This window comes from Drosophila melanogaster, chromosome X (assembly GCF_000001215.4).
Source record: "Drosophila melanogaster chromosome X".
Lineage (NCBI taxonomy): Eukaryota > Metazoa > Arthropoda > Insecta > Diptera > Drosophilidae > Drosophila > Drosophila melanogaster.
The window spans coordinates 2884829-2898891 of record NC_004354.4 but is presented as its reverse complement, the minus strand read 5'-3'; the positions used below and the strand labels follow the sequence as shown (position 1 = coordinate 2898891).

The window sequence follows — 14063 nt, the reverse complement described above, 5'->3', positions numbered from 1 at the left end:
AACAAGTTCATTTTACGGTCAATTCATTAAAAAAGAAAATAAAGCAAAAAACAATGGGTGGTGGTGGGTGGGGTGAAACAAGTTTTTTTTTCACTTTTTGTATGTTTTCTCTCCTCATTATAGCCTCTATGCATAGAGGGTATTACCAATAAAGAAACGACTATTTCAGTACATAAAGAAAGTGTAGTACATTATCTTCAGTCATCGAATAGTCATGAAACTATTCTAAGATAATTTTAACAGTTGATAAGCTTCTTTGTTACTATTTAGATACATTTTTTTTTTTTGGTAAATAAATCTAATTGGAATCGACAAAGTACTGGGAATACTTTGCCTCCATCACCTGATTTTCAATGCACCATACTGTGTGTTTTTCTTTTCTGCGTTTTATTACAATATTTAGTTGACTCGGAGGTGTGGCTCATGTGTGTGCTGACCCTCATTTGCTGACATTTAGTGGCAGTTTTCAGCAACGATGTCAACGCTTCTGTGTGTGTGTGTGTGTGTGGTGGGTGCGTTGTTTTTTTTTCCAGTGTGCTGGCGTGTATGTGCCACATGCTAAACATGTAAGCCAACCCCTTCACCTGATAACTTTTTGTAGCTTTTCTGTTTTTTTTTTCTGCTTTTGCTTTTTTTTTTTTTTTTTGTTATTTATTTAATTTTCGCCTGCCTTTTTGGCTTGGCTTTAATTTTATGATTATTGTTTTTCCCCATTGACGCGCCCACCTTTTGGGTCCGTCTTTTGTTCATTTCTTAAGTGGCGCTTTATAATGTTGACAGTTTTATTGGGGCGCAAAATGTGTTGGTCATTTCTGCCTTTGTTTAGTTATTGCCTCTGCAACCCCAAGCTGCCAACCAAAAAAAAGCAACATTTTTCAAAGGTATGACAGATACACAAGGGTTTTTAGCCTTTTGAGGTTGTGCGTCCGCTTTTTTGCGGCCCAGCCAGGCATGTTTGTTTGTTTGTTAAGCGCTATAGTTGAGGACTTTAATTCCCTCATTTGACAAATAACAGAATTCATTGCACACTTTCGGGTCAATTTGGTTGGCTAACGAGATTAGTAATAGTTGGATCAGATCCGTTTGAAGTGGTCATCAAAGTTATCCAACTTTTAGCTTCTCTGAATTGTTTATCATTGCAGTACAAGACTGTCTAATTTAATTGGAAAACGGATTTTGGTCTCGTTTGTAATTTATATTTTAAAGCCATCTTTTTTTTCTCTAATCTTAGTTTGGCTATAAAAATGAAATCATACAATCTAACCGCCTGCAAAGAACTTCTTTCCAAGCAGATTGTTTGCAATGACAAAGTTTCCGCATTAGCAAACACAGAAACTGTGGCATACATTAGGGTGCCTCATTACCTTACCACCGTGGCACAACAACAACGATGTCAAGACCGATTTTCCCGGCTCTTTATTGTTGTTTTTGCCAGTTCTCTTTTATATTTGGTTGTATGATTTTGTGGCTCATTTGGTTTTATTAAAATTATCACGTTTTTTACGCTTATCAAACGTTCGCAAGCAGTGATTGTAGCTCATCGGTCTACCGTATTCTGTATCCTGGATCCTGCATCCTTCACACAAGAGAACCGAGAGAAGTTCCGAACACCCTCGCACCCACCTTTCATCCCAAACACAGACATCGTCCCCTATGTGAGCCTTTACTTTTATGCTAATTTTCAAAACTGAAATGAATAAATGTCTTTTCGGTTCTGAAACGAAGCGGTGCCTTTTTCGTTGCTTTTATTATTGTTATGGAAATTTTTATAGTTTCCCCATCATTTAGTTGCCCACACACAGAAAGGCGAACAATGTCTAAACGCTTTTTCAATTCAAAAGTTGCCCAACATTTTTTGCATGACGCCAACCTTTTTGTGTGCGGCCAAAGTTGAACATTTATTTTAAATACTCACAGCTGTGCGCAAAACAATAGCATTTATTGCTTGTATTTTAAAAGACAAACAAAAAGTTTGTTTATCGTAGGAACGACCGTCTGGGTTCATCTCGATTATAAAACGAGATGATCGCATTTAAAACTTATTTAATATATTTACTTATAACATTTGCTTAAACAAAAAAACCTATTGATAACTTTACTTGCTCACGATACCACAACGAATTTATATTTAATAGAATCGTTCTTATTATTATGAACTCGGGTGTACGGTCCATAGGAAAGCAGCCGTCCCAATTTTGTTATCATTTGTTCTAACAGAATTGTATGCAATAAATAAAAATTACACGTTCAACAATTTCTATCTGGGCGCTGTGATCTGCTTTCAACAATGGCCGGTGGTAGGGTTGCCACCCTCGCTCCGAAACTTTTTTTTAGCCGCCCGCCCTTTGCGGCCTTCTAATTGGATATGTTCGACGTTCGTCTTTGACTTTGGCTTTTGACTTGACTCGACTTTCCTGGCCAGACAACGGGCAAATTCCTTTCGAGGATAACCCAAGAATGGTAGAAGGGAAAGAAAAATGTCGCTGGGAACTCCTTTTTTTTGTGTTGCTGCAACCCTGCCGGGGCAATCAGAACTTATGTTTACCCCAATTAAGGTGAACACGAGACCGTTTTTGCGATCCAATGAGTTAGAAACAAGATAAAGGACCCAAAGCCCGGACAATAAGCCCAGTATCTGGGCAATCCGGGGTCGCGCTGTGCCCGTTCCCGCTCCTTGGGAACCCACGTTTCAGGATCCAGAACCCAAACCCTGTTCCTGCCCCTTGTTACACCGAAAGGAAATTTTAAGTAGAGAACTCGTACATGCAGCTTCTTCCTATATTATATCAAAGTAGTTCTTAAACGGGAAATATGGAGTAAGCTTTTAAGTTAGACTTTTGAATCGCTAATTATTGGCAGCTTTCAAGACCCAATTAACCCAATATACAGTTTTCTTCAGTGCATATTCTCCGCCTGCTGCCATGCATGTTTATGTGCTCTCTCGTCCTTCTCACAACAATGCCTCTGGATCGAAGTGGGACGACGATAGAGGGTCTAGACATGGACGGGTAACAAGGGGAGGTGGTGAGCTAGGGAGGCAGGGCTTGAAGGACCAGCTCTGAATGCCGGAGCAATGATTAAAAATTGTGCAAGCGTGTGGCGGCCAGCGATGTCGATTGCGGTTCAACTTTCAGTCGCAAAACTGTGGCAGCTCTTCAAGGGGCAGAGCCGATAGGATGGGGTTTCCTGGGGAATGGGGTTGATTAGGAGCCCCCAAAAGACCCTGCCCAGCACACACAGAAAAACGCAGGGAGCGGCTCAGGCGAGTCGCAAAATCCAAAAACCAAAGTCGTTCGCTTTTATTGTCATTTGTATGCGTGCTGATGCTGTGTGAAGAGGAAGCATGGGCGGCGCCCGAATCGCCTTCCAGGGGGGGTTAAACTAGCTATAAAATGGGGTTTAGGCGCTCTAAGCCTGCCACTTGAGATGACATCGTGAGGCAAGCCAAAGGGTAAAGGCCGGAGGGCTTAGCCAAAGTGCAGCTGGAAAATACGCAAATGAACCATGAATGTACATGCCACTCGTAATGTGAGTTGATCCTAATTATCAGAAATATGCCAAAGTTATACTTTAACTCTAACTAGTACGTAAGAAGGAGGCTTCAAGCTCTGACAAGTGGTAATTACTAGCTAATACGTATCAAGAAGAAAACCATAATGTTGTAACTTCAAGAACCTCCCACGTGATACACGCACGCGGCTGGTCGCTTGGAGAGTTCCGCTTCCACTTACGACTGGAAGCCTTAACCCTTTCCTACCGGCCGATAGTTTGCAGTGAACACGATTCCCCCGATTCTGCCTCAAAATACTCATTAGCCATAACGACCACTCCGCAGGGGGGGGGGGGCTGGTTGAATATCCGGGGGAAATGGCGGGAAGGATGCAGGAGACGGGACATGCCGGCTGTGTCGATGTCCATGTCTATCTATTGTCAACCATCAGCCACGCATGCAGCGCCAGGATCAAAGGAGGAAGGAGCCAAAAGCTGGTGTTCTGCTTCCTCTGTTTTGTTTTCGGCTGGACGCTGCCGGTACGTACAATCCCCACTACATCGAGAAAACTACACGAGAAAACCAAAAATGTGCTTTAAATGCCGTTTTTTTTTTTCCAATTCATATACAGAATCCACATGCCAACGGAAATTTCTCACAGTGCAGATGGGACCTGGAGACGTGGCCTATCTGCGCCTTTCCACTATTTACACTTGCCTCATTTTATCTAGTTCGATTGGCAATTTATCTGGAAACGCTTTGTCTGTGCTTACCTTTATAATTGGAGAGGCAAAATATCGGTTTTTGAATCTTAATTTCTGTGAGGGCAGGCAAAAGTTAACTGAGCGCACAGGCTGTCGAGCGAATCGCAACAAATGGAAATTCTGTCAGGCCTGAAATCCTTTTATAATGACAAAAGGTTTCCACCTCTAAGCGGATTACAGGAACAGCAAAAGCAACAGAAGCACTTCGAGCTCCAGACCCGAACCGAGCAGCAAGTAATACCTCACCATTGGCGCTCTGGAAGGGAAATGGGGCTATTCCCATCACCAGATAGTCTTTCTAATTAATTGGGTCTGCAGCTACGAGGAATTGAAGCTTGAATCGAACTTAATCTTTATCTTTAGGTAGACGCACGACATCTATATCTTGGTGTAAAGATAATGTATAGTTTTTCTCCATATTCGTCATTCATTATCTAACGAAAAAACGAATTCTTTAATGTCATACAAGTGGCTTGGTTTTTTGTGCGTTTTTGTGATTCTTGTGCGTTTTTTTGTGTTTTTGTGTTTTTTTTTTGTTTTTAGTGTTTTTTTAGGATTTCTCCATATTCGTCATTCATTATCTAACGAAAAAACGAACTCTTTAATTCCGCACGCGAATTCCGTAGCGGTACAAGTGCTTGTTTGTTTTGTGTGTGTGTGTGTTTGTTTTTTTGTGTAGTTTCTGATGTGGGGTAAAAATCTTCAAACCTATAATGTTGTGTAGTGCTCCTTCGTCATCCTGATGCGAAGGGTTTTATACCTCCCAATTGTCCATGTTAAAATCGTCGGAATCAGCTAAGGGAGCTCTGTTTCCGGGTAGAAGGAAGCGCACCTGGGAATTTTCCGAGCTGGAAAAAGTGTGTTGAGCGCCAGATCCAGAGCTCACGGCAGAGTTCTGGGGCAAACTGGAGCCCTCAGCCTGGGAAGTGGCGCTGATATCGATCATCGGATCCCCTGTAGCGCGATGCGATGGCGAGAACATCAAGTGATTGGCAATGTGAGCAATGTGACTCGGTTGCGACAATGGGACCGCCGCGCAGACTGGGCAAATGCAAACTGTGCGCGCCATGCGATGATTATCTTGGCAGTGCGTCCTCAGATCCTCTACGGAAAAGCCCATTTCACCGCACACTGGGCACGTGAAGCTGTCGGCGCACAATATCGGAATCGGCTCACCGGCGAAGTGCAGCTCAAGTGCATCACGATCCATTAGGCACTGGAGCGGATGATCCAGACTGTGCAACCCGTTTGAGACCCCATTTTCCTTGCAGTCGGAGCAAAGATCATAGTCCAGGCAGTGCAGGCACTTGTAGCGATAGAAGGTCATCCTATTGTTGCCGCAGCCATCGCAGCGCACATTACAATGGCCGGAAGTATGCCCGATCTGGCGGCGACGGGGCATCGATGGCGAACCACTCTGGAATGTTAGTTAATTTATATATATGCAGATCTTCTATTCACTTATTACCATTCGCTTACCAGTTCATGTGTGCGGTAATTTATCATTGTAAAAAGATATTTTAAAAACAGAGCACTTCAACAATTATTTAGGCGAAGACGACTGACAATGACTAAACAAAATACTTCGTCTGACTACTGTTCCTTTTTAATCAGTGTTGGTTTATCGATAAGCAGTGTTGGTTAATACGATATACATGAGTCGAGACGTGCAAGTACAATATTAAAAAAGCTACTAGCTATGTAAGAAGTATAAATTAACACTATGCAGACAAAGACAACGATGTGAATAAAAAAAAATACGTGCGATTACGATTCCTGTTTAATAAGTGTGTGCTATTACGATAGACATGAATCGATAACAGCGAAATATGAGGACAATGTTGGAAATGCTACTTTTTCTTGCTTGCTCTTAAGTTTATAATATTCAAACGATTCAAAAATGTTTGCTGCACAGTGTGTCCTTGGGCAAGGCTTCAACCGATTCGAGTCAGATATATGTGTTTAGCCCCAAATCCACACTCCAACTCCTTGAAATGCCGCCTGTTGGCTCGTTTTGGTTTCGTTTGTTCGCGCTTTGTACATAAATTTCATGCAAATTGACTAATTAATTTTTGCGCAATGGATTCTTATCGCATGCACTGGGCAATATATTTGATATTTGCATAATGCACGTGTGTTGGCTGCCTGTGTTTTTTAGGTGAGTTCAGGTGATGGGCCTAAGGCCTGCCCACGCACTTGCATTCGCCCCAACGGCTGATACACTGAAACATATTTTTGTGTATGTATATGTCGCTCCATAAGTATATCCTTCTTCCGTTGACCAAGTAAATTATTCAAGACACTGATCTTCAAGAATATTTTATTAGTTCTTCTTTTAGTCCTTTTCTTTTGGTACCATTGTTTTTTTTTTTGTTTTTTTTTGCAGTTTAGCCGCTGCGGTGCGGTAAAAACAACAACCATTTTAATGACGCATATTAAGCATAAACACACAACTAAACGCAGAGCAAAAGGGGTACACTGCGGGAAACCGGGGGGCACAATATATGTTCGTATGTGCGGGGAAAATGCACAATGCTTCCGTGTTTTTCCCGCAGGACAGCGGCTGCCTTTAAGCCTGCCAAATATGCTGATTGCAGCAATAATGATGATTATGTTTGCGCGGCCTGCATGCGCGGCTCGAATTTGTTGGCCACAGCGGAAGGAAGTCGAATGCATTGACAATGCCAGCGACACGGAACATGGCCAAAAGGGGGCTGGCTTAAAGCCGGCGGCACTGCCAGGGGCGCCTCGATGGGGGGGGGGGGGCAAGTGCAGCCACAATGCCAACGACAATGACGAGCTGCAAAGGCATTTAAGGACTTGCAAATGGCACTGCTCCTGCTCCTGCTCCTACTGCTGCCACTTGACTACTCGACTAGTCGACTGACTGACTGACATCCAACAAATGCGAAAAAGAAACATCTAGCGGGTTGGTAAGCGGCAGCTTATGGAAATATCCCACCGAACCGAGGGGCTCCAACTCGTTGAGCGAAATACTCTATCCAATAACTTTATGTTATATAAATATTATCTGAATTGCTTGATATATTGATTTGTATGCGACAGCCATTAGTTTTAGCACGGTGTTTGTTTGCTTAATTATTGAACTTCAATTACGTTATCTACTTTATGAAAAATGTGTTTTTATTGCCATGTAGATCAACAATCAAAAATAATAATGCTTTTATATTGATAAAATCCGATATAATGCTTTTCTAGTTTAAATAAAAAAATCAAGCAACCCCATCGGTTGAAGGGCATACACTGTGCAACAAAATTATTGCGTTGCGTGCATAAACTTTTGCATGGCCTGCGTATGCGGAACGCAGTTAGTTTGCCCAACGCTTTTCCACGCTTTCCCATACCCTTTGGAAAATCGGCATTTCTATACCGGATGAGTCTTTGCCTGTGTGGCCATATTAGCAAAGTGAATTGGTTTTTATTTGTAACGGAAATGTGGAAAATTATTTTCAGCTGTTTGGTCGTTTGCTGATTTGCATAAGTCGCAGGTGACAGTCGTCGCTGTATTTTCCCAGCCATTCCCAGTTTCGTTTTGTTTTTTTTCCCCCCTTTTCATTTCTCTCCGCCCAACACAAGTCACACACTGAGAGATCGTTTTCTAGATTCTAGGCCAAGCAATTGATTTTTGGCATTGGGTGCATTGCGACGGGGCTAGACTTTCTCTCAGTGTGCCAGCCAGACGGCCCAAAGAATTTAAAGCAGCAGCTGTGGCTTAGTCCGATTTGCCTCTTACCATGCGTGCACAAAGCGGCTTAGGTGAGCGTTGGGAACAGGACCGGCAACCGAATCGGGATCAGGTGGACAGGTGGATAGGAGTGCCCGGAGCAAGAAGTGGAGTCCGTCCTTGGACTTGGAGTGCCCTCAGTGCACCACGAGCGACGACTGACCGGCGGTGATAAGACTGCCCGCACAGTTGCCAACTCTCCGCAGACCTGGCTCCTTTGTTCGCCGCTTATAAGCACAAGACACTTGAGTCGAGGCAGTGTTGGGTTAGTTTTGTTTATGTCTCGAGTCGTGGTAGTGGGTGCACTTCCGTGGATGGAGGGTGGTAGGGCGGTTGGGCGGTTGGGCGGTTGGGCGTGGCGATCGCCGGCAGTGGCGAAAACGAACTGAAAACCTAAGCGGATCTTAACCATTTGCCATCTTGATGATTGATTCAATGCATGTTTAATGTTGGGTATTTTTTAGGCCATTTGACAAGCTATTTCAGTATTTTATTTATGGGGCTTTTGCTTTTATTTTCCGCAGCTCTTTGAATAGTAATAAATTTTGTGTTTAACAACAAAGTCACAAAGTCTGTGCGAAATGAAGATTTTTAAGATAACATTTTAGTTAAATCGGAAAATAGCAACTTATTTTGCAAGTTGATATATCGTTATGATTGTTGTCCAAATAAATTATTTGATTATTATTTATGCTGGCTGATATCAGTTCTTAAAATTTGCCCGCAGCGGGAAATTGGTATTATTGGTGTAGTTTAATTTAATTTGCTTTTCATTTTGAAGCTTGAGACTCGTGACTTTTGGCCAGAGGTCCTAGGAGAGAAGCATTGAATGCATTTGCCGAACTGTCCGCTTTTCCTGACCCCCCCCCCCATGAATTTACCAGGCCACCTCTCCTCCGGTTTTCCCTTTGAGCTGTGTCCTCTTTGGGTTTCCGTTGGCTGCAGGTTTTTATGCATGTGGCCATTAACTGTCGGCTCCAGCATCCCCCTACACTTTTCCACCCCCACAACGGGAAAACCGGGAAAGGTGGTCATCATCAACATTGCAACATTTGCTGGCTTGACTTGCAGCTGCTCGTGGGAAATCAGTTTAATGGAAATTATAGCATTCGATTACTTCCCAAACTAAGCCTACCGTTCTACGCTCCTCTAACAGGTTTCCCCTCCGCCATTCCAGCGCATTTTCCATTCCACTTAAGTGGCCCGGATTGCGTCTCATCAAGGCATGGAATTGGTCCCAGCTCATCGGAGTTTTTGTCAAATGCCTAAAAGTATGCACCGAAATGAAAGGGGGAAAAGCATGAAAATGCATCAGGCGTGTTTGGTATGGAAAATTCTTCTGGCCCCAGCAGGTGAGCCGTATTTCCCCCCTGCCATTTACCGTAAATGGGGAAAAACCAACGGACTTTGCAAATGCTTTCAGAGAGCCACAGCAAAATGGGGGGGGGGGGGGAGATATATGGAGTATAACATGATCTTATCTGAATATTTGAGGAAAATGCTCATCGAGAGACGATATTTCTGAATTTTTACCATATCTCTGGAAATAATGGTCGAAATATGGAATGTTATACCTCTTTGAGTTCGTAATTGAGTTTCACATCCATTGGTAATCAAATTTAAAAATTTTAATTTTTGAAAATTTTTTGTACGTTTTGAGATGTTATTAAAATGTTAAAAAAATCTAATTAAGATCGTTAGGATTGATAAAAAGTTACATAAAATGGTAATTTTTTTTTAATATTGTGCCCATTTTTAGCCTATTTTCGATGAAATATAGTTGTATTTCCGATTTTTCGTCAAAAAATAATCAGATTATATAATAGCTATATATATATATTTTTTTTGCGAGAAGCAATTACTAAAATTTGTTTATACTAGGCATTGTGTGTATTTCGAAAAAATTTTGCACTATAAACCAAAAAAAAAAAATCTTAGGTATGTGAAGTGAATTTCTGGTACTTTATGTGGGACTTAGCTGAAAATACGTGATGTCTCTAACCCCAATCCCCGCGTTCATATAGTTGTGTGAAGGTCACGTGGTCGTACTGCATACACCCACCCACCCAGTGAAAAACCACCACCACCCTTCGTTGCCTGTCGAATTTCGACACTGAGTTTAATGAAGTGCAACGAGAACTGCAAGCAATTGAAATGCATTTGGCATTTAGCGGGGGGTAGGTTGTATGTTGGTAGAAAAAAAAAAAAAAAATAAAAAATCTGCACCTGAAGATGCAGTGCCTCCCTATTTTCCAGAATAATTCTCGTTTTTTTTTCTGTGGCAACACCAAGGGCCGTTGAGCATGCCACACGCATTGGCAAAATAAAAATAAACACAAGGGTGCACCATCCCTTCATTTTCTTTGCGGACTGTGTGGAAAAACTGTTCCCACTCTGTAAACACTGCTGTTAACTCTTATTCTGTCGACGTCGCTGCCTCTGCCGGCGCCTGCGCTTGTCCTGCCCAATGGTCTTTCGGAATTTCCACTCGGCTTTCGCTTCGGCAAGGTGTTCTAAAAATATTTAGCACCCGTTTTGGGACATGACCCACCAACTGGGTCTCGGTTTTTTGGGACTCGTCGCATTCAGCGATTCGCAGCGCACAGGAGCAGTTGCACAGGGCGTATGCGCAATGTTCGTATGCGTGATATTTGGCTGCCTGCATTATTATTTAGTATTTGGTATGACAAAAAGACGAGAAAGTCTAAAATTAGCATAGAGCCAAAAGGTTGGATCGAGTGGAGGGTTGCACGTTTGAGTTGCAAATGCACTTGACTTGGAGACTTTGCCAACTTGGCTTCGTTTGGGTCAACTTGCTCATTACGTTGGCGCTTATGATGATAATTTCTGGCCAGCAATGGGGGTCCCATCTGCAGATAGTTGGGCCAGGAGGCCAGCGGTAAGACACGGTTTCTGGGACTGAGTAGTAAGACCAAGAATGGGTGCCTCAACAAGTTGAAGAAGGCAGCTACTCCAAGTTTCCGGAATGACTGACTCTTCAGTCAAAGTTAAACTGGGTAATTGTCTAGTGCTTGAATGGTTATGGAACTTTCGAGTTCCTGGAATTTCTATCTGGGGGGATCAGATATCCAAACTTGCAAGTTCCCTAATGAGGGGCAGCAGCTGAATTCAGAGTATGTAATGTGAGGAAAATTATAGGCTTTGATTCCGAGTTGAAGCTTAATATGCACTAAGCGTGATACTAAAACCTGTTACCAATTTTCAATTTTAAATCACAATATAAGCATATATCAAGCGAAGCCATTTAACAGAAGGCCTTTAATTATATGTGCAGTAGTTTGTTTGTTGAGCTTAAGCAAGCCGTATAAATATAAATTCAGCTAATGAATAACAAATAGCCGAAAATGCTAATGGAGTAGATCAAAAATCAAAAAAAAGAATAAAACAAATTATAATTATAATAAGTAATAAATAAAGGAATATGTATATACCAGATGGCGACGAGACTCCGCGCAGCGGTTTCACACGCAATTAACATATTCTCTCTGTTGCATTTAAATTGCTGCATATGGATTACTGTTGCACTGTTGTCAATTCAGCTCTTTTCCCGTCATACTTGTACATTTTTTAATTCATATTGCGAAAAACTTGGACTTTTCTGCCATTTTACAATCCCGTAGCCACTTGGAGAAAAATGGGCAACACTGATTACGCTGTGCTTGCTGACCCTCATCCATCGAAGGCCACTCAGGTCCAAACCACCATGCACCACCCACAACCCATCGACCATCAACGCCCACTTTCGCTCCTTTGGCGGGTCCTTTGTTAATTACTTTTTTTTTCGCAGTGCGTTTTTTATTCAATTACTTGTACAAATTGCAAACAGACAAAAATAATATGGCGAGCAAAAAAAAAAAAAAACGAGCAAGTAATCGGCTACGTTATATCAGGTATCAGGTGTGCGGATAAATGTTGCAATTTGTATGATAGCCCGCGACCTCTGACTTCGTTTCCACTCCCCTTTCTCGCCACCAACCGTTCCCATAACTCCAGGCGTCACTTTGCAGTCGCATTAAACAATTAACAAGTGTAATTGATAAACAATTAGCGGCATTATGAGCCAGCCGCAATGCGAAAAAAATGCATACTCAAATGTGCAAACGTATAAACAAAGGAAACTCGATGCTCAAACCAAGAAAACAAATTCCCATCGAAGTGTACTCCAGACTCTAGAAAATCATTAAGCATACAGAATACAATCAATAAAATAATATTAAACGCCCTAGGCCAAACCAAAACCTGTTTAATAACAAGCATCGAAATGTCCAAAGCATTATTTTTGATAAGCGTGAGTAAGGGTATCTATCGCATGTGAAGCCCATATGATACACAAGTACAATTAATGCTTGATAAGGCGAGAATAATTTGTTAATAAATCCAGCAGCCAATTCTCAGAAAGCGCTAATGACCAACGAAAACTACACGAAAAAATGTTTATATTGGCATTACTTTTGGTCAGCGTCTCGGTACATAAACATATGCATAAATACATATGTATATATTAGTTGTATACCCTTCACAAAATTGGTCTTATGTCTACGAATCGATGGGAATGAATAATATGGATGGATAGTATCTTGAAACAATTATATGATAGTTTACAACTAGCTGTATATACTACGATTATTATTTTAAAATTTAACTACTAGTACATTAATATAAAGTAAAACGTATTAAATACCATAGCATTAATTTGAAAGATTTTCAAAATATCTATGGACTCGGTAACTTGAAAAGTTGGGTATCACCAAAAAACCCCCGAAAACTACAGAATTGCTTTAAAAAATTTCAATGTATAATGACAATTTATAGACGTTTTTCTATCGGCCAACCAAAAAAAAAAAACCAGTCGTACCGTCTACGCCCATCTTATGCAAGGGGGGGCGGGGGGGTAGAGGGGCTGGGGCAACAAAAACGCGCTAAGTGCCGTCTATATAAACAAACGCCAGGCGATGATCTCCATTTAGTTGTCTAGTCGAGGGAAACCAAATCAGACGAGAATGCGCGCTTCCATACTGTTTTTCGGCCTGCTGCTGGTGGCCAGCTGCTCCACGATTTTGGCCAGGCCACAGGAGAGCACTACGCCGAGCACCACCACCTCAACCACCACCACCACGACGACTCCGAAGCCTAAAGAGTCGTCTACAACCACTACGACTACGACGACGACAACGGAAAAGCCCAAGTCAGAGTCCACAACTGCCAGTACGACTACCACAAGCACCACCCCGAGCACCACCACCAGCACCACTCCCAGCACCACTCCCAGCACCACTCCCAGCACCACCCCGAGCACCACCACAACCACTACTACGACCACCACTCCAAAGCCCGATGATGATGAGGCCGCCAAGCTGCTGCAACAATGTGCCGAGTTGAGCCGCCGGAAGAAGCGGGGTGGATCTTCCTCGTCCGAAGAGGACGACAGTGGCGAGAAGAAATCGGCAAAGAAGGAGCGCAAGCAGTTGAAGAAACTGTGCAAGCAGTTGAAGAAGCAGCAGGAGCGCAAGCAGGAGAAGGCCCAGAAATCGGCACTATCGGAACTGGCCGAGGCCTTGAAAAACTACAACCAAAAGCAGAAGAACTAATGTGCCAATAAATCTTTTTTTTTACATTTTTTTTCTTTGTTTTTAGTGTACTTTATAATATTTATCAAAAAGTATGCCAATAAAATGGATCTTTAAATAAAAAGCACACGTTCTTGCTTCATTTTTATAATATCAAAATGTAAATTTAAATGCTATACTATTCTCTGATTAAGAACAGTTTCCTTAAAAAAAGTAAGGAAGTAGTTAGCATAGTATTATCCACCTCGATTCGACTAAAAGCGTACCTTATGTTTTGTACTAGACTAATGAACCCATATGCTGTATAAAACAAACAAAAATATGCGCTGATACAAAAGTATTCATTTTTGTCGTAGATTTTTGAATATGGATTTAAACATGAAATGAGCACGTGAAAAACCGACGCGGCAGCTTTCTGAATGAAATCGAATAAATCTAATCAAATTTGTTTAGATTTTCCCTTTTTTATCGTTTCT

At 42.0% G+C, this 14063-nt stretch overlaps 3 protein-coding genes across 6 annotated transcripts in view; 1 reads left to right on the top strand and 2 right to left on the bottom strand.

Moving 5' to 3' along the window:
• Nucleotides 1-14063, bottom strand: part of kirre (kin of irre) — a 394149-nt gene that overhangs the window by 235641 nt on the left and 144445 nt on the right. The window lies entirely within an intron of this gene.
• On the bottom strand, nt 4660-8124 carry CG3526 (uncharacterized protein). Of its 2 annotated transcripts, none has more exons than NM_166954.2 (2): nt 5734-5805; nt 4660-5671 (listed from the first exon to the last, which is right to left on the bottom strand). In NM_166954.2, the coding sequence occupies exons 1-2, from the start codon at nt 5758-5760 to the stop codon at nt 5009-5011; spliced, it is 690 nt and encodes a 229-aa protein (NP_726832.2). In that variant the 5' UTR covers nt 5761-5805; the 3' UTR covers nt 4660-5008. The 2 variants fall into 2 exon arrangements, with proteins under 2 accessions (NP_726832.2, NP_001096871.1); NM_001103401.1 differs by lacking the exon at nt 5734-5805 and adding an exon at nt 8009-8124 and having other exon boundaries at nt 4928-5671.
• Nucleotides 12978-13706, top strand: CG14419 (uncharacterized protein). The gene has a single exon (NM_130678.3). The coding sequence runs from the start codon at nt 13021-13023 to the stop codon at nt 13606-13608; it is 588 nt and encodes a 195-aa protein (NP_570034.1). The 5' UTR covers nt 12978-13020; the 3' UTR covers nt 13609-13706.

What these genes read in the sequence shown, in the direction of transcription:
- CG3526 (NM_166954.2), bottom strand. Translation starts at nt 5,760, where the DNA reads ATGATAAATTACCGCACACATGAACTG. An exon ending in ATTACCGCACACATGAACTG is followed by an intron (nt 5,672 to 5,733) that starts GTAAGCGAATGG and finishes CTAACATTCCAG; the next exon opens with AGTGGTTCGCCATCGATGCC.
- CG14419 (NM_130678.3), top strand. Translation starts at nt 13,021, where the DNA reads ATGCGCGCTTCCATACTGTTTTTCGGCCTGCTGCTGGTGGCCAGCTGC.